At 50.8% G+C, this 19,644-nt stretch overlaps 1 protein-coding gene across 3 annotated transcripts in view; it reads left to right on the top strand.

Annotated features, from left to right (window-relative positions):
* Positions 1-19,644, top strand: part of RGS9 (regulator of G protein signaling 9) — a 51,888-nt gene that overhangs the window by 17,110 nt on the left and 15,134 nt on the right. The window contains exons 8-13 of one of the 3 annotated variants that reach the window (XM_080682468.1): positions 1,882-1,963; positions 8,576-8,638; positions 15,400-15,429; positions 16,127-16,188; positions 16,964-17,077; positions 19,209-19,324. In XM_080682468.1, coding sequence (XP_080538594.1) covers positions 1,882-1,963; positions 8,576-8,638; positions 15,400-15,429; positions 16,127-16,188; positions 16,964-17,077; positions 19,209-19,324 — 467 coding nt within the window. Of the gene's footprint in view, positions 1-1,881; positions 1,964-8,575; positions 8,648-15,399; positions 15,430-16,126; positions 16,189-16,963; positions 17,078-19,208; positions 19,325-19,644 lie in introns of all 3 variants that reach the window. The other 2 variants (XM_080682467.1, XM_080682469.1) reach the window with 2 other exon arrangements.

A 19,644-nucleotide genomic window follows, 5' to 3' on the forward strand; every position in this document is an offset into this window, starting at 1 on the left:
GGGACCCTTTGGTCTGCAGGCGGATGCTCTATCCACTGAGCCAAACCAGCTAGGGCCATAGCAGTCTGTTTGGTTCACCATTGTACTCCCAGTGCTTGGAACATAGTGGGAGATCAATACATACACGAATGAAGAAATGAATGGGATACTGTTGCTGAAAAATCATAATATGAAAAAAATTCACAACAGGACAAACTAAAATAATTCCCCGTTTACTGGCTCCCTTGGGTTCCATTTGTTACATCTCTCTTCCAATAACACCTATCGGAGAAGAGCAGCAGAGCGAAGCCGGAAAGGACATGGGAGTAAATTAGCGAGTGACTCTGTTTACAAGGCTGAGCAGCATGCCGGACACTTCACGGTGCCCCAGGCTCCGGAGGACAGGGGGCGGGGAGTTAACCTGGTAGAAAATCGAGTTAGGTTGGCAAGGGAAAGTGGGAGCAACGGTGTTTATATTTAATTTCCCCAGGAGGTTGGCGCAACACCCCACTGGAACGGCCCTCCCCACCCATCTGGGTGTCTGGATGTTGTTATGTTATTCACAAGACATTAGCTGGCAAATAGATCTGCCGACTCCGTCTGGTCGAAGGCGTGTGCGTCATCCCAGGTTGTCTGGGAAAACAAGCGTCAGCGAGTGTGAGCGCAGGTCGCCATGGAAATGGTGCTGAATGGGGCCCCGGGCTCGGTAATGGACGTTGCCCGGCTCCTATAGGAGCAAAGCACAGTATCGTTTCCTCTCCATAATGGGAGAGGGGGAGACCGAGAGATAAGAGGGAAATAAAAAGCCTGTTGGAATAAGAAGTTGGGCTCAGAAAAACCCTGGCTTGGCACACAGTCTTTGAAGTGACAGAGTGGAACTGACAGGCAGGGAGGAACGAACACGCCCCGAGGCCAGCGATTTCCCCATCACGGGCTCTAGCACTGCTGGCTGCCTGCGAGTCCAGATGTCACGTATGTCGTTTACCAAAGCAGGGAAATGAAGAAGGCAGGCGGTCAGCTGGCGGCCCCGAGCGCCACCCACATTGGGCTAGAGGTGAAGGTGGTGGAGTAGATTGGACTCTAAGTCTGCCCCTGGGGGTGGTTGTACCCCAGCACCACGATCTCAGGCAGAGCTGGACTCTGTCTGGGACCAGACTCTCAGTTCACGTCCCACCCCTCCCACTTGCTGATGGTGGGACCCCCGATGGGACATTCAACCTCCCATGAAAAAGGTCACTGGGAGGATTAAGTGATCAGACAGGTGAAAGCATTGATCAGGGCACTGAGCAGCCAGTGTCGGTGAGCATTTGCTGTTTCCATTATCATTACGGCACACACGGATTAGCCGGGCAGATTGGGCGAGTGCTGTGGCTCATCAGCAATGGGGTCCATCACTGAGCAAAAGATACAGAGTCTTCCTGGCCTTCAACATGGCTTCCGAAAGAAGGAACTCTTACCCTTTGCGACAGCATGGATGGGCATAGAGGGTAGGATGCTAACTAGAGGCTGAGTTAGCATCTAAAGAACAAACCAAAGAGAAACAGACTCATAGATACAGAGAATGGACTGATGGTTGCCAGTGGGGAGAAGGGAGGGGGACTGGGTGGAAAAAGGTGAAGGGATTCAGAAGTACAGATTGGTGGTAACAGAACAGTCACGGGGATGTACAGCATAGCACAGAGAATATAGTCAATAATATTGTAATAACTATGTGTGGGGCCAGGTGGGCACTGGAAATAGCAGGGGGAGCCCTTGGTGAAGTCTATGGTTGTCCCACCACCATGCTGTGCACCTGAAACGAATACAAAACCATATCGTGCACAAACTGTAATCGAAAGAAAACCTTAACTCTTAATCACCTGAAAAACACACACTAGGAAAACATGGCTTTTGGCTTTTCAGGACCGGGAAGGAAAGGAATAAAGCAGACAGGTATGCCCTGGACTGCCAGGAGAAGGCGTACTGGCTGGTCCACCGAAGCCCTGTGAGTATTGCTCCCTTGGTTTCACCGTCTCTCCCCTGCCGGCCACCCCCAGCCTGCACTCACCGCCCCTGATGCCTGCCACCCCCACCCTGCACTCACCGCCCCTGATGCCTGCCACCCCCACCCTGCACTCACCGCCCCTGATGCCTGCCACCCCCACCCTGCACTCACCACCCCTGATGCCTGCCACCCCCACCCTGCACTCACCGCCCCTGATGCCAGCTCAGGACCCTCTGGAGCTGGGACACGGAGGCATGCACGGCAGGGGCTGCCCAGTGTCGAGTTAGCATCCAGTGCCTCGTGGCTGGAGGAGGAAACGCACGCCCGCATGGGCTCTGCTCGTGGCCCATCTGGTGGTGGTTGAACCACGTGAAATTCCTTAAGCCATTAAACCTCATTAACCTAGAGTGAGTTTGTCTTTTAAGGGGACGAGGCCTTTTTTTTGGCCAGGATACCTTGGAAAAGAAGTCTTAAGAAGAAGAAACTAGGACATAGGCTCCAAAGCATGAAAATAAAATGCTGTGGAGAACTGACACTCTGCAGAGCCAATGCCATGGCTCCCCCTCCTTAACTCTCCTGGACCCAGCCTACTCCCCCCCCCCCCCGCCCCCCGCCACGGCTGGAATGGGAGGAGGCGAGAGGAAGAGTGTGTGCGGAGCCTCCTTGCTTAGAGCACAGTGCATCTCTGGTGGTGGGGCTTTGAAGGGCCCGGAGAGACAAGCTGTACATAAGTGATGTGACTTGTCACGGCTCATCCCTGGGAAATGGTGGCCTCATCCGCCAGCACAAAGAGGCGGGCTGTCACCGTCACCCTTGGGGTTAGCTCTGCTGCCTCTGTTCACGCCCGTGTCAGACCCATGTGCTGCCTATGGGTCGTGGGAGGTGGGAGGTGGGGAAGGAGTTCTGAAAAGTGAAGAGTTCAAACAAACCTTCTTCCTCTTCCTCCTTTAGTTCTCTTGCTCGCCAGGCAACCCAGTTCTCAGAACCGGGAAGCAAACTGGGTCAGTCCAGGTGCCAAAGCTCCCGGATTACTGAGCGCCAGGCCTAGCAGATGTTTGGCTTGTTTTCTTTCTACACTCAGATATCCCACAGGGGTCCCATCTTGGGGGCATTGGTTCGGATGACTTGCTGCCGAGGTTAAGGTCCTGGGGTTGATCTCCAAGAAGCTTGCTTGGTTTTGCTTGGTTTCAGCGCCCCTTCTCTGGGTAAACCAGTTGACCATCGCCCAACACGGGTGCCGGGGGCTGGGTGACGATGGATGACCGGACCCAGGGCACTGGAGCGCAGGAGTGAGCTCTCTGTCTGAGAAGGGAACCAGGCGTTGTTCAGCCTTCATTCAGACGTCTGTTCCTAAAGGGGGAGCCTTGGGGAGGATAAGGGCCAATGGCAGATAAGCCACTCATTTGGCAAGTTGCCCTTCTGCCCGGTGGCACCCGTGACCGAGAGGATCCTGGTCCCTGCAGGTTGGGGATGGCTTTCATTTTACACATGGGACTCCGTGGTGGGGGATGCCCATGTGACTGCATCCCTTGCAAAGTGACACAGACTGGCCCAGCCCATGATCTGCCGCGGGTCCCTCTGCTCTGTCCCTGGACCCCGGAGGCCTATGGGGAACAAAATGGAAAACAGATTATCCAAGTTCTCCCCAGTTCTCTCGGGGTAAGCACTCAGCCCCCACACCAGGCAAATGGCTGAGTGGCTCTTTACTGGATGATTCAGAGGTACCTAATTTTGACAACGTGTCTCTGTGATGACTGCTTTTACCATCAGCTTGCACACCTCCACCACCTCCCACATTGCCCCCACTGTCTCCACCTCCATCACCACCATCACCACGATTAACATTGTCGCTATCATCATCATCATCATCATCACCGCCACCACTGACCTGAATGGAGGATTTTCAGTGTGCTGGACACAGCCCTATGCATCAGTCTACTGCCTTTCTAGTATTGCTTTTTCGCAGTCCGGTCTGGGAGGCAATATTATTAGTCCCATGCTGCCAATAAGGAAGCTGAGGCTCAGGGGTGTTGCTTAGCGGCCAGAGGCACGTAGCTAGTGCGTACCAGAGTATCGGAACCCACAGGCTGCATGGCCTTTCTCTCTCAGTCCCTATACTCTGGTCTCCCAGGACCATGTCACGTGATGTCTTAGTGCATGCAAGACCTTTTTGCAATCTCCTTGGCCATGAGAGCGTGGCATCAGTCACCGCTGCTCTAACAACCAGGCCGCCAGGGCTCACAGGAGCCTGGTCCCTCTGTGATATCACCGGGGAGCCAAGTTCAGAACGAGGCTTTGACGCACGCGGAGCAGTTGTAAAAAATTCCTTGGACACAAAACTCTTCACATCCAGTCTCTCTCTCACTGCTCCCTGAAGTCGAAACCGGATCGTCAAAGATGAGGCCAGAGGGCCTGTGGGTCCTGCTCCCTCCACTTTCTTAAGACACTCACAGCCTCTTGGGGCCCAAGAGCACTGGGGTTAGGGCCATGTTCTGCTTGGAGAGTGTCCAGTTTGAAGTCTGTCTCAGCCTTCAAGTTGAGCAAAACCAGGAAGCCCGGGAGCTCAGCACTGTCAGACTGTCTCCCAGAGACCCAAACAGTCTCTCAGTTCACTGGGAATAAAGCCAGCCGGGCAGACAAAGCACTTGGCTCGGTGACGTGTGGAACAGCCTGCATGTGAACTGACGGGGACCCATTGTTGTGGGCGGGACACGGCCTGCAGTTACTGAATCAGTTCATTCCCCTGTTCACTGATCTGTCCACTAATCCGTGAAACCTTCATGAGGCCCCGACTCTGTGCCAGCTAAGCCGTGAAGGTCCTGGGCATAAAATAACTCGAGCTAGAAGTCGTCGAGTGCCTACTGCGTGCCTGTGTTAAGCTTTTGGCACAGATGGTCCCATTTACCCCGGGATGATGCTATGAAGTAGGGAGTAGCATCATCCCCATTATCCAGATGGGGAGATCAAGGATCAGGGAGGTTCAGGAGCTTGCACGGGTGACCTGAACTGTACAGCATGCCAGGGCAGCTAGCTGGGGGAGGCAGGGTCCTGTGTCAGATTGGGGATCCAGGAACACCTCTTCGTGGAAGTGACATTCACGCCAAGATCTGCTTCGAGCAGGTTTCTCCAGCCCGTCCACCCAAACTCGTCTCCCTGCTTCAGCCTCTTTCCCTGGTTTCATTTGTTTATGAAACTATTTGGAATTTTATTTATTACTAGAGGCTTGGTGCACGGATTCATGCACCGGTGGGGTCCCTCGGCCTGGCCTGTGCCCTCTCGCAATCTGGGACCCCTCGGGGGATGTCGGACAGCTGGTTTCGGCCCAATCCCCACAGGCCAGGCTGAGGGACTGCACCGGTGCATGAATCTGTGCACTGGGCCTCTAGCATGTATATAAGATCTTTGGTTAATCTCTTCTCACCCTCCTCCCTCCTACCTCCGCCTTCCCCCTGAGATTCATCAGTCTGTTCCATGTTTCCATGCCTGTGTATTGAGCGTCTGCCCCCTGGTGGTCAGTGTGCATCATAGAAACCAGTCACACGGTTTCTATGCATGGTTGCTTAGGCTTTTATGTATAGACTAGAGGCCCGGTGCATGAAATTCATGCATGGAGGGGGGTCCCTCAGCCCAGCCTGTGCCTTCTCACAATCTGGGACCCCTTGGGGGACCAGGCCTACACCGGCAGTCAGACATCCCTCTTGCTGGACCCCTCACTCCTAACCGCCTGTCTGCTCACTCCTGTCTGCCTGCTCGCTCCTTACCGCTTGGCTCACCAGCTGTGAGCCTGGCTTCTGGCTGAGTGGTGCTCCCGCTGTGGGAGCACACTGACCACCAGGGGGCAGCTCCTGTGTTGAGCATCTGCCCCCTGGTGGTCAGTGCGCATCATAGCGACCGGTCGTCCTGGTCGTTTTGCCGTATCGGTCACTGGGCTTTTATATATATAGATTTGTTTTCTGTCCCATGCACCAAAGGGTCTGAACTGATTCGTTAGGGAAGAGAGTGATGATGAGAGAAAGTGAGGAGAGCAAGAGAAGGAACAGGAGGGGCTTGGCTGGAGTGTCAGCTGGCAGTCGCCACAGGGATCCATTGCCCTTGTTTCCTGGGCACTGACAGACAGCTCTGGATTATCTCCATTCAAGCATCTCCTTGTGTGTCACATCAGCTGTGGCTCTGGTGACTATCGTGGGAACAAAGACTTTCGCTACCTGATGAATGAATGAATGAATGAATGAACGGAGCCTGGGGGTTTCCCCAACCGGCAGAAGCAGAGAGGCAGCCCCCCTGGGGAGTTTTGAAGGCAGGGTGCTGGGATGGGACCACAGCTCTATAGGCACAGCTGAGACTTATGCAAAGGCCAAGAGGAGGCAGGTGCCTGGGCAGCGGGGCAGCCCTTCTGTAGAGCTGAAGAGAGCCGGGAGGGCTGGCACTGGCCAGGCTGGCAGAATAATGAGCCCCGCGGGTGGCTCCAGCTCTGAGTCCGAGGCTGTCTGGTCTGCGCAGCCCTGTGCCGATGATGGTTACGCAGGTGCATACTGAGGGCGGCCACGTTTATATAACAGCACGAGTCAAGTTCAAGGGAAAGAGTTGGAGAACTAATTCAAGACTCAAGATGACTGCACTGGCACAGTGGAAGTGTGAGCGTGTGTGCACTCAGAGTGGGTCTGAGTGTGAGAGAGTGTGTGTGAGCGTATAAATGCGACTGCGTGTGATAGTGGATGTATATGTGTGAGATGTGAAAGTGGTGTGAGAATACGTGTGTGTTTGAGTGTGTGAGTATGTGTGTGTGTGTGTGTGTGTGTGTGTGTGTGTGTGAAGTCTTCAATTAAGCTGGGGGTTTCTTATGCCAGACGGAGGGGGCAATTCCTGGAACCAACTGTAGGCAAAGGCACTGATTCTGATGGCCCCCTGCACCCCTGTGCTAGGTTAGAGCCCATTGAAGGCTGGCTTGGACTTCTGTACTGTCCCTTCATAGCACTTGTTATAACTGTAGTTCATCGTTTGTGTGATTAATTGCTGAGTGGCTGCCTCCTCCTGAGACCTGCTGCGGATGTTGGAGGCAGGGGTCCCTGTCACATGCACCACAGGAAGTAGCTGCTGAATTTGTTGACTGAGGTCCACATGTAACAACTCGGGTGAGGACGCCCATCCCCTTTCCTTGTCCTCCTCACACCCACTTCCTACTTCTTTCTTTCTCTTCCCTGCCTAGGAGGTATGCCCAACATTTGCCCGCATGGTAGCCTGCCGAGCTAAGTTGCCAGATTTAGCAAATAAAATCCATTATGCCCAATTAAACTTGAATTTCAGATAAACAGCAAATGATGTATGTCCCAATATTTTGATATTTATTGTATGCTTCTACTAAACACATATGGAATATATTTTTAGGCAAAATGATATAATCAAACTATTTGTTATTTATCTGAAATTCAAACGGAACCGGGCATCCTAAAGTTTATTTGGCAACCATACTTCTGAGCTAAAAAATGTGACTGATCCTGTTGATGAGGCTGAATCTGATGGGGAGAAAGCCCAGATGCTTTCTGTCTCTGCTCCAGTGAAGTCAGCCTAGTTAATCACACGAGAACTTGATGGGTGCCTGGCATCCAACCAGCACAGAGGAAAGTGCAAGACCCGAAGTGCTGGCCTCAGAGAATTGGGAGAGACCAGGCAAGATTGGCTGGAGAGCGCGTGGCCTGACTGAGAAGGAAACTGACCAAGACTGAGACCCAGCTTGGGCCAGGCCTCTATTTACACACACAATCTTGGGATGAACACAATCCCTTGCTCAGTAATAGCGGCCCTCTGCTGAGAGAGCTTCACACTCCATCTTGTTAAATCCTCACAAGAACCTATCAGGCAGGAGGAGCATCTCCATTTCTCAGAAAGGAAGCGTGTGCAGAGAGAAATACTTTCCAAGACCTTCCTCGGAGCTAGGAAGTGGCAGGACTAGGATTAGATTCCAGAGGTGCCTGGCTGAAGCCTGGACTCCCTAAAGCAATGCACTGTGGGGTGGGGAAGGAGCACCCGGGGAGGAGTCGGGAGTCCCATGTGTTAATCCCAGTGCACTCTTATTGAAGTTGAGTGTTATTTGTACATCAATTCATCCATCCATCCATCCACCCACCCATCCATCCATCACCCATCTCCCTACCCATTTATTCATCCATCCATGCAACCACCCATCTACCCACCCACTCACCAGAGCATCCATCCACACATCTATCTACCCATTACCCACCTATTGACCCATCCCTCCCTCCATTCATCCATGCACCTACCCACCTATCTACCCATCCACTCATCCACCCACCCATCCATCCATTCATCTACCCATCACCCGTTTACTCACCCACCCGCCCACCCGTCCATCAGTGCATGCATGTATCTCCCCATCCCACTGCGTTAGGTTCTGGGGATGCTGTGGTGGCGGAACAGCTCATGAAGCTCACCAGAGGGTCTTACACCCTCGAAGCTCCCCTTCTCTGGGTAAACCAGGGCCACAAGCCCTTCTCAGCTCACTCTCACAATTGGCAGCGTGGCCAAGACCCAAAGTTAATTAGAAACTGGAGACTCTCCCAGCAGTGGTCCTTATGTTATTTTTATTCCATTCAGCCAGGAATGAACAACGTGCTGGACTATGGCCTGGACCGAGTGACCAATCCGAATGAAGTTCAGGTAAACCAGGTAGGTCTCTGCTGCATACTTTGGGCGGACAGGGCCTAGGTCAGGGTCTTAGTCTGGGAAGATGCCCATCTGTCTATTGTCTAGTTGTGTCTGTTGGGGCAATGATATCTCCCCTTTGAGAGTGCGTAAGAGAGGAGGACTATGGGCTCTGTGGCATCAGTGTTGGGGGCAGGGAGGCCATGGCAAGGGCCCTGCATAAAGAAAGGCAAGAGATCTAGAGTGCAGGTCAGAGCCAATGGGATCCAGATGGTTGGCTTTCAGATTTTTCTGAATCACTTCTTCCTTTGAAAATCTGATGAAAGTTATGAAAGCATTCTGCCTAAAGACTCCTAGACAGACATTTTGCACACAATTTCAGCCAGTTCCCGGACTCCCTGAAGCTTAATAGGCCCCAGGCTTAAAACCCTTGAGTCAACTTGGGGTTTAAACCTTCAGCCTCCACAGGACCTAGAATGTCATTTTTTTTTTTTTTTTTTTTTTTTTTTGCATCTCAATAGGGTGGGATCTTTGCAAAGGTTCTCCTAAGCTTTGTTTTAAAGGGACTCTTCCCCAATACAGCTACCATTTATGACGGATGGCCAATTTCCTATGATGGTTTCTCATGTAAAGAAATGCAATCCATAAGCTGTTGAAACAGCTAGCATTCTGGGCAGGGTTTCTCAAACCTAGCACTACTGTTCTGAGCTGTCCTGTGCAGTGTAGGATTTTTAACATATCCTGGCCTCTATCCACTGGATGCCATTAACATTGTGCCTTTCCCTGCCCACCTCCCAGTCCTGACAATCACAGATGTTTCCAGACATTGTCCCATGCACCCTGAGGGACAAAATTATCGTGGATGAGAACCACTGATCCCAGTAAACCAGCCTAAACCCCACTGCAACTGGTTTGAGATGGTTTCATTGGTTTCTGTCTAACGTTGTCTTTGGGCAGCAAGGGGTCAGCGACCTCTTTAGCCTAGTGTGTCATCTCTAAGCATTGGTATTGCCCTAAGGCCTGAGTGGGAGCCAGGAGGGAGAAGGAAGTCAGTGGGGAAAGAAAAAGCAGCAGGAACAAGGAGGCCGCAAGGCAGCTGTGACATGTATACTTTTGCCCTCTGGGACCCAGAACTCAAACTGGCCCTGGGGCCCTCCAACCAGTGCGTTAGACAGATGCACAGGGATGGAGTCCGTCTGGAGAGAGATTCTGTGTCCCCAGAGGGCATCACGGGGTTGGGTGGCATTGCTAAGCCCCTTGTCCACAACTCAAAGTGACCCTTCCTTTGATACACTGTCGGCCTTCAGCGGCCTTTTCCACGTTCCCCTCATCAGATGATAGATAATTGCTGAGGCCTTGTCGCTTGGTTGCCACGGAAACAGAATCATCAAGGCAAATACTGAACCTGGCTGGAAGATGTGCTTTTCGTATTTTCATTTTTTATGGGTAGCTGGCAGCTCTGGAAACCTCTGTGGCGGAGGTGGGGAGGGCAGAGGTGGAAAGCACAGCGCCCTCCCTGGTCAGGCTCGGAGGAGAGGGTGCCCTCCGCTTTCAAAGCCCATTTCTTGCCAGATGCTGGCAATTTTGTCGCCTGGGTCAGAGTGTGTGGGGCAAAGGGCTTGTCTGCCTGCTGATGTTTGCCACGGGGCTGCTTTCACTTTTGTTTACCATTGTCTTCTCTCTCTCTCTCTCTCTACCCGCCCCCCCCCCCCCCCCCCCCCAGCTCCCTTTCTCCTGTCTGCACTCTGGCTGTTGTGGAGAATTAAGAAGAATTAAGAATTCTCACGTAGGCGGGGCCCTCCCGCCTGTCCCCTCAGCCAGCCCCAGCGGGTGCCTGATCAGCTGTTAGGGAAATAGAGGCTGCTGCTGGGTTTTATCTGTCAGCAACATTTCCCCAGTTTGACTCAGTGTTCCCTGTTTTTTGGGGTTTACCTGCCCTGAGAGGAGGGGGTGGTGGGAGTGTGGAGTGTCTCCTAGCCTAGCTAGCTGCCTGCCTCCCGTCTCCGCTCTTCTGCTTTGCATTCACCGCGTCAGTTCTGAATCTCCTGCTCTCAAAGCTTGCCCACCCTGATTCCTCAGGCCTCTCCCTGTCTTGTTTTGCTCTGTGCTTGCCCACCCCTCACCTCTTGTTTTTGCAGATCCCTGCCTGGCTGCCTGATCCCAGGGTCCTGGCTTGTCCCTGTTCTGGGCTCCTGCACTTCTGGGCACAGTGGCCCGAGGGCCTCACAGGTCAGGGCCCTGACCCCTGCTGCCCTGGGATTATTGTCTGCGCTCAAGGCCAAGGAGTGGGCTGCGGAGCTGTGTAAATAAGCTCTAGCTCTGTCCCTATTTGGGCAAATCTGCAAGCGAAAAATAATAAGCTAGAATCCCAAGAATGCAGGGCATTTGGAGATTCCTTAGACAGAGCATCTCACTGTGCGAAGTGTGTTACCCGGATGAGGAACAGAGAAATGATCCCAGTCCAGGAGGGCCAACGCTGGGAAGGCAGGGGATCTGTGCGTGAATTCCAGGGTCAAAAAATGTTGTTATTTTATCAGGAGGTGGTTTACTTCGAATTGCTTACAAGTATGTGTGTGTATTTTTTAATAACTTCACTTTATTTAAAATTAATGTTTCTTATGGCCTTTGGCTAAGTAATAATTTTGATAGGTTTATGAGGTTTGGCAAATAAAAATGTAGGATGGCCAGTTACATTTGAATTGCAGGTAAACAACAAGTGGCTTTCGTAGTGTGTGCCAAATACTGCATGGGCATCCTGTGTTTATCTTGTAAGTAGGGCCAAAGCCATGCCACGCGTGTTCTCAGCAGCAGTCTGTGAGCCCTCAGCCACTGGCCACAGTCACCTGTCTATTGTCTCTCTTAATCCCTTCTTTTTCTACCTCCTCTCACCAATGAGAAAACAGAGGCTTTGACATGCTAAAAACCTCATCCATAGTCATGTAGCCAATAAACCACAGAACCAGGATTTTGACCTTGGTTTGATCCCCACATCCACAGTCTTTCTTCCACCGCCTTCCCATCAGATTTTCTCTTGATCTTTTAGAGACCTCCAGAATGCTCACCCTCATGCCCCATACACCCCCACCCCCACACACCCCAAGAAGGACAGAGATGCCCTGTGTCAATCTAGAGCAGTGGTTCTCAACCTTTCTAATGCCGTGACCCTTTAATACAGTTCCTCATGTGGTGGTGACCCCCAACCATAAAATTATTTTTGTTGCTACTTCATAACTGTAATTTTGCTACTGTTAATGAATCGTAATGTAAATATCTGTGTTTTCTGATGGTCTTAGGCGACCCTGCTAGCGGTTCTCAACCTGTGGGTCGCTGCTGAAGAGTCTAAGACAGCCGTGGGCAAACTACGGCCCGCGGGCTGGATCCGGCCCGTTCTGCTGTTCATCCGGCCTGCGGAGCTGAAAGAGCAGAGGGTTCTCTTGCTCTCCCCTCCGCTCCTTTACTTTGAATTTATATTAGTTCACACAAACACTCCATCCATGCTTTTGTTCTGGCCCTCCGGTCCAGTTTAAGAACCCATTGTGGCCCTCGAGTCAAAAAGTTTGCCCACCCCTGGCTAAGACCATTGGAAAACACAGATATTTACATTACGATTCATAACAGTAGCAAAATTACAGTTATGAAGTAGCAACGAAAATAATTTTATGGTTGGGGGTCACCACAACATGAGGAACTGTATTAAAGGGTCGCGGCATTAGAAAGGTTGAGAACCACTGGTCTAGAGGAAGCCATCCTATGGACAGCTGTCTTTAAAGCTAGAAATAAATGCTAAAATCCACGTGGCCACTCCCAGCTGGAGGTGGGGAAACCCCAGATGCAGCTGTGTCTTATGATCAGAGAGCTCGCTGCAGTCCGATTCCCAGAAGGTCGCTGGTCATCCCGGGAATCTGAAACCCAACCGCGAACCACACCACCGAGGCAGGGCCCTAAAAGGGTAATAAAAGCCAATGAAGTGCATTAGCCTATGAAACATTTTGAACCCTGAAGACTGAGAGAATGGCCCCAGAAACAAGCATTTGAGGCCAAAGTCAGACCACGCTAGGTAGAGTAGAAATGCCCACAAGGACAGCCCGCCGTGGAGCCTGGAGGACATCAGGCAGACTTGTCTGTAATGGTCCACGCAGGAGCCCCGTGGCCGCAGGACGGTGGCCGACAGGAAGTTTGATCTTGGGTCCCAGGCACTTTGAAGGAGGGTGTTTAGGATGCTGGCTGCCGAGCACAGGCCTCGTACGATTTTGACCTTTACCATCATTACTATCTCCCCCGCTCCCAGCTCTACCGAGATATTGACATGTAACATAGCTAAGCTTAAGTGATGATTAGAGACATGTGGCAAAACATGACCACAATCAGGTTAGTGAACACCTACCTCTATCCCCTCGCATAATTACGATTGTGTGTGTGTGTGTGTGTGTGTTGATAACATTTAAGAGTTACTCTCTCAACAACTTCCAGGCCTGTACTGCAGCGTCGCTAAGTACAGTCGCCACGCTGTGCACCGGGTCCCCAGATCTTACCTATCTCTGCGCCGGGAGCTGGTTTTACCTCCACGAGTGTGAATTAAAGAGCGTTTCCTGTGTTTGTGTTCCATCTCGGCGCTGGGGCTCCAGCTCTCTCTTGAATTTTACTTGAAATGGCTGGACAGAGTCATTCTACTTGGCATCGTCCTCAGCGTCAGGGCAAGGAGGAAACCGGGGTCACGAGCAGGCTCTTTTCTGTTTCTCCTGGGTCCCTCCTCAGCTTCGCAAAAGGCAGAGCTGGGTTCGAATCTTGGCTCGGCCACTTACTGACCGGAGTTGCTGAAAAAGTTGCCCATATCCTATTCCAGTCTCAGAGCTGAATGTGGGGATAATAAGACCTCTCTCCCTGTGTCAGGGCTCCACAGGTGCACATGGCTTTGCACTAATGGCTCAGTGGTGGTTGTTATGCAACAGTCCAGCTTCCCCTTTGAGCAGAGGCCAGTCCGTACTATTTTGAACCCATTTCAGCAGTCTAGAACAGAAGAATCAGATTACATTAGGTTTGCATGCAAATCTGCTGTGGCCTCAGGGTCCTTTCCTACCCGAAGTGTGTGTCTTCTAAAACAGCGCCCAATGTGGAGACAGAATGGGAACGGATAACCAGTGTGGTTGCCAAAATATTTGGATCAACTTTTTAAGTGGAGAAATGTTCTATTAAGCTTAGTATACATCTCCTTTTTTTTTTTCCAGGCTTCAGCACACGGCAATCATCATATATTTAATATTTATTGAGCATCTACTCCGCACCAGATATTACTCTAGGGAAGACAGACAGGGTCCTCCTGCTTCTAATGGTGCCTAGTGGATGATATGTATATTAGAGAGTCACACAAAGAAATATATCATTAATTGTGATAAAGGCTATGAAGAGGAAGTCAGGGTGTGTGGGGGTCCCCAACAAGAGACCTACCTGAGCCTTACCTTCCTGAGATACCTCTCCCCACTTCCCCACCTGGGAAAAGGATTTCCTGTGAAAAGCAAGTACATAAAAGCAATCTGATGAAGCAAAATAAAAACTGACAAGGATTAGAAAGGAGAGACATGACATTCTAGGTTGGAACCTGCTGGCCCATAAGTTATTACTAACTGGCTGAGGAAAATAGTATCCTCCTTGGCCTTTTTACAAAAAAAGTAATAAAAAAAAATATATCTACACTAATAAAAGAGAAAGATGCAAATTGACTGTACCTTCATGACGCCCACCAGCCAATCAGGAGTGAGTATGCAAATTAACCCAACAAAGATGGCAGGTTAATTTGCATATATAGGCGCCAAGCGCAGGCGTGCCGCACTGCCCCAGCTGCTCTGGGCCTCTGGGCAGCATGGGAAGGCGGAAAGGCAGCTCTGGGCCGGAGCAAAGGCGGTGCCAGCAACCAGGGGAAGGAAGGCCCATTCTTGCAAGAATCTTCGTGCATTGGGCTTCTAGTGTGTGTGTGTGTGTGTGTGTATATACATATATAGATATAGATATATATATATAGATATATATACATATATATATATCTATATATATATATAGATATATATATATGTATATATATCTATATATATATATCTATATCTATATATATATATTGATTTCAGAGAGGAAGGGAGAGGGAGAGAAAGATAGAAACATCCATGATGAGAGAGAATTATTGATTGGCTGCCTCCTGCATGCCCCACACTGGGGATCGAGCCCGCAATGCAGGTATGTGCCCTGACCAGGAATTGAACCCTGTTCTTCTAGTTCACAGGTTAAAGCTCAACCACTGAGCATCACTGGCTGGGCCCCTGTGTGATCCCTGTCCCCCACTTGTGGTATTGGTGAAGCTGTTATGAATGAATCAGGAATGAGACTCACCATTCATTCAGCTCTCTCTCCTGTGAGAGGAGAAACAAACACTCAAGCCGGTTCCCCATCTTTATCTCTCATTCCATTTCAGGTAGTTCGGTAGGCATGACAGTAGGTGGGGACCATCCCAAACTTAGTCTTTCCTGCATCTTGGCTTTTAGGAGAGCAGGGTCAAGTCACAGTGGTAAATCCTACCCCTCGCTTCACCAAGTCTCTTAGTTGATTGAATTCTCCAGTAGTTGCCTAGCATAGGGTGGAGGTGGTGGTGAGGGGGAAATTCTATCTTCTCAGAAAGAGGAGATGGACAGTTTTCTCATGGGGAGTGCGTTTTTATTTTCCAAATGGGCCTTTGAACTGTGATGATTTCATGGCATCTGTTTAATGGCTCTGGCTTCTTTGTTTTACAGAAACAAACAATCACTGCTGTCAAAAAAGAGGTAATTCACCTCCCAGTTCCAGGGACATTTGATTTTAAATCCTCCGACACATTACATGTACTTAGGCTTGAGGTTCTGCACTCGGCAATGAAAGGAAAGCCACATGTAAAGTTCAGAGGACTGTTTACAAATGAATGGACAGCACAGAATGGCAAAGCATCTTCTGTGAGATCTGAATGGGGCTGATGCTGGACTCGGGTTCTGAGACACTCTCAGGAGGCACCTATCAATGCTGTAGGGTCTGCATCCCTACCCTGGCCCTGGTCCTATAATTACAGGGCTGTTCAGAATTTGCCCAGGGTGGCACATTGCCTATTTTGACATATTTTATATCCAGGGCCCAAGACAGAGCCCTGATAATCGTTGGCCATTGAGGTTAGATCTGCCTGGTTAACCATCTGTCCTCATAGCTTGGTTTAATGCTTCTTAGAATTCTCTCTCCCCCTTCCCCCAGTTGATGCCTCTTTCAAGAGCAGCACATGATGTGTGAAGAAGGCCCCTAATTTGAAGTTTGGGATCACCCATCTACTGTGGGCCTGAACCCTGTTGGTACTGAGGTGTCTGGCTTGAGGGGATGGAATGGGATGCCGTGATGGGTATATGGTGTCTAGTTCTGGAGGTCATCTGTGAATATCAGTGTTAGTGACACCCAAGGGTGGGGCAGTTGGACATCTTCTAACGACCGTGTCTCTTCCAGATCATGTATTACCAACAGGCCTTAATGAGGTCCACGGTGAAGTCTTCGGTGTCCCTTGGAGGGTATGTTCCTAATTTGTTGGTCTTGCTGAGGTTTGAACAGCAGATAGGCAAGAAGAGAACTTGAGAGGTCATAGACTGACTTAAGATCCTAATGAACTCTGTGGGACAAGAGCGGTCTCTTGGGGGTTAAGTTACTGGTGGTCCACTTGGTGCGAGTCTCCAGGTCTCATCTTGGGTTCGGCAAAATCAGGGGTGGGTGAGGTTCTGTACAAGTCAGTCATCTCTTTTGTGGGTGGGAAGGTGGGGAGAGTTCATGGACTGGACCCTACGGGGATCCATGATGTGTTCCTAGCATCACCCTTCCAAACTAACTGGGGGGAGGTGGGTTGTGTTCACTGCGTCAATGTACTATTAAGTGTCCATTATTAATCTCTGATCTAAAATCCAATCAGGACACATTAGAAATTTAGGTTTGGTTTGTTGAATGTTCAGGCTATCCTGACTCAGTCCCCCGTAAGGCATTATCTGAGACACACAAAGGGTTTCATGTCAAGATACAATGTCACAAGCCTGCATTTTTTAATTAAATAGGTTACAGAGAAATTAAAAAGGGACTGGGTTGGGAGACAGCATCTCATTTCACAAGTAGAAGGGGGACAGATTTTCGTCCAATGCCTGCTAATCTGAGTGCTGTTAGAGCATTTTCCCGAGAAGGCAGTAATAACTAGGCAACTAAATCGATAAGAAAAGGAGAACAGGCTGGTCAGTCAACCCGAGCATGGACTTAGTCTCTTGGGTGTTGAACTCCTAGGAAATTTTTCCATTTGCTTTGCAGGATCGTCAAATACAGTGAGCAGTTCTCGTCCAATGACGCCATCATGTCAGGCTGCCTCCCTAGCAATCCTTGGATAACAGACGACACCCAGTTCTGGGATTTAAATGCCAAATTGTATGTATTGGATATATTGGTTTTTTAAACATAGCTTTTTGACTTATTCACATGCCATACAATTCATTCACCCATTTGAAGTGTACAATTCAATCTTTTCTTTGACGATATTCATAGAGTTGTATAACCATCACCACAAACAATTTTAAACCACTTTCATCACCCAAATAAGAAGCCCCACTCTCATACCCTTTGGCTATTACCTCTCCCCACCCCCCACCCCCCAACCAATATTCCTCCAGCTGCTGGCAACCACTAAACAACTTCTTGTCTCTGGGGGCTTGCTGATTCTGGACACTTTGCATAAACGGGATCCTATTCTGTGTGGTCTTTTGTGTTAGCTTTTTCACTTAGCATCCTGCGCTTATTAGTACTCAGCCCCTCTCTACGGCTGAATAATGGTCATTGTAAGGCTGGACCACATTTTGGTTTTCCATTCATCAGTTGATGGACATCTGGGTTGTCGCTGCCTTTTCGCTATTACGAAGAATGTTGTAATCATCCGTGTTCAGATTTTTGTGTGAACACATGTTTTCGGGTCTCGTGGGTGTATACCTAGGAGTGGAACGGCCGGGTCAGATGGTACCTCTGTGATGAGCTACATACTGTTTTTGAAAAGAAGACCGTTATCTTTACGACTTTGTGTCTTGGGTGTCTAATTAGAGTCAGACTAAGTTCCTGGAGTGCAGGGCCCTAATGCTGCCCTGGTGATTATACTGCCCACTCCTTAGCTCTGCCTGTGCATTTCATTATTAACATTTATTTATCATTTATTATTTAAAAATACATTTTTATTGATTTCAGAGAGGAAGGGAGAGGGGGAGAGATAGAAACATTGATGAGAGCGAATCATTGATTGGCTGCCTCCTACACCCACCCCCCACTGGGGATCAAGCCCACACCTGGACATGTGCCTTACCGGGAATCAAACAGTGACCTCCTGGTTCATAGGTGGATGCTCAACCCCTGAGCTACACCAGCCAGGCTGGCTGTGCATTTTGAATGGTTGTTGCTGCTAACTGTGCCTGCATAATCCAGTTGTTTGGAAGAAGGGCAAAGGCAGTAATGCAGAGGGAGAGTGTAAGCCAGCAAAGGGAGAAGACAAGGGCGTAGATGTCAAGTCAGAGGAGAAGGTAGAGGTGGAGGAGTGGGGAAGAGGGACTGGTAGGAGTGTCAGACCAAGCTTATATCAATGCCAAGGCCATCACAGCTGTATGGGGAGGACACAGGTAGCCTGGATGCAGCCAGGTAAGCAGGCACAGCTGGAGAGCCTTTCACCTGGCCCAGGTAGCCTGCCCTGGGCAGCTGATGGTTAAGGAGGGCACTCATGTAAGTTTGGGGAGTCAGTTGCAGAGCAGAAGACTCTAGAATCACCTTCTGGGGGGGGGGTCCTCCCTCCCACACTGGGAGCTCTGGTCATTAGGATGGTTTTCTGGAGTCTGTGCCTGTCTCCCAGTTATCAGACAGGAGAGGTGGCCTGCATCTCCTGGTGGACAAGGATGGTGGCATTCGGCTCTCCAGGGAGGAGAGGGCAAGGTCACCGGGCCAGGAAAAGCGTTGTCCCGAGAGGGTAGGGAAGGAGACCTTTCAAAACCCCAAGTGGAATGGGACTTACGTCTTCGAGGAAGCCCCGGGAGAGGTGCAGAGACGGCTCCCGGGGGCGTGTGGCCTGAAGGCAGGAGGAACATGGTAAAGGGCCAGCTGTGCGGTGGGTGACCGCCACCGAGGGGGTGGCTGTGGCCATGGCACCCATTGCAGTGCTGTTCTGGAGCTCCCCCCTGGCCCGGCCTGCAGCCTGGCCCTCGGCTGGTTGGCCTCCACCAGCCCTGGAGCAGGCCTTCCTGTTCCTTTGCCCCAAAGGCTGAGAGCACGGGCTCTCCGCTGGGCCGGGCCTTCTCAGCCTTGGGGTGGCCAGCTCCTGCTAGGAGGCCCGGGGGCCTGAGGACGTGTTTTCCTAACGAGTGATTGCACATTTGTGCAGAAATGAGGGGGGGGGGGGCGGTCCTGGGGGGAGCTGGGGCCGTGGGACTGATGGAGGGAGCTAAAGCCTTCACCCCAGTCCAGGCCGCCGCCTGGCACAGCCCCCCTCCCACGGAGTGTCCGGTGCATTTATACAGTGTCCTCCCTGCAGGGTGGAAATCCCAACCAAGATGCGTGTGGAACGGTGGGCCATCAACTTCAGTGAATTGATTCGAGACCCCAAGGGGCGCCAGAGCTTCCAGTACTTTCTCAAGAAAGAATTCAGTGGTGGGTCTTTGATTAAAAAAAAAAAAAATTTAACATTTAGAAGCACTCCTGTCGTGTCTAGCACAGGGTTCCCCAGGGGCCTCACGGTTGGGCGGGGGGGGGGGGGGGGCGGATTTCATTCGCTCACATGAATGTTATTCACATTTTCAAGCTCCCCCTCCCTGCTGGCTGCCCAGTCCTTACCCTGATCCTGGGGTCACCAGCTCCTGTGGCGCCTGGTGCTCCGTGCAGCTCCCGGGAAAGCGGACGAGGAGAGAGGTGGAAAGCAAGCTTTCTCTTGTTTCCCAGCCTGATGTCCTTCAGCTCAGTGCTTCTCCACC

This window comes from Plecotus auritus, assembly GCF_963455305.1.
Source record: "Plecotus auritus genome assembly, chromosome: 7".
NCBI lineage: Eukaryota > Metazoa > Chordata > Mammalia > Chiroptera > Vespertilionidae > Plecotus > Plecotus auritus.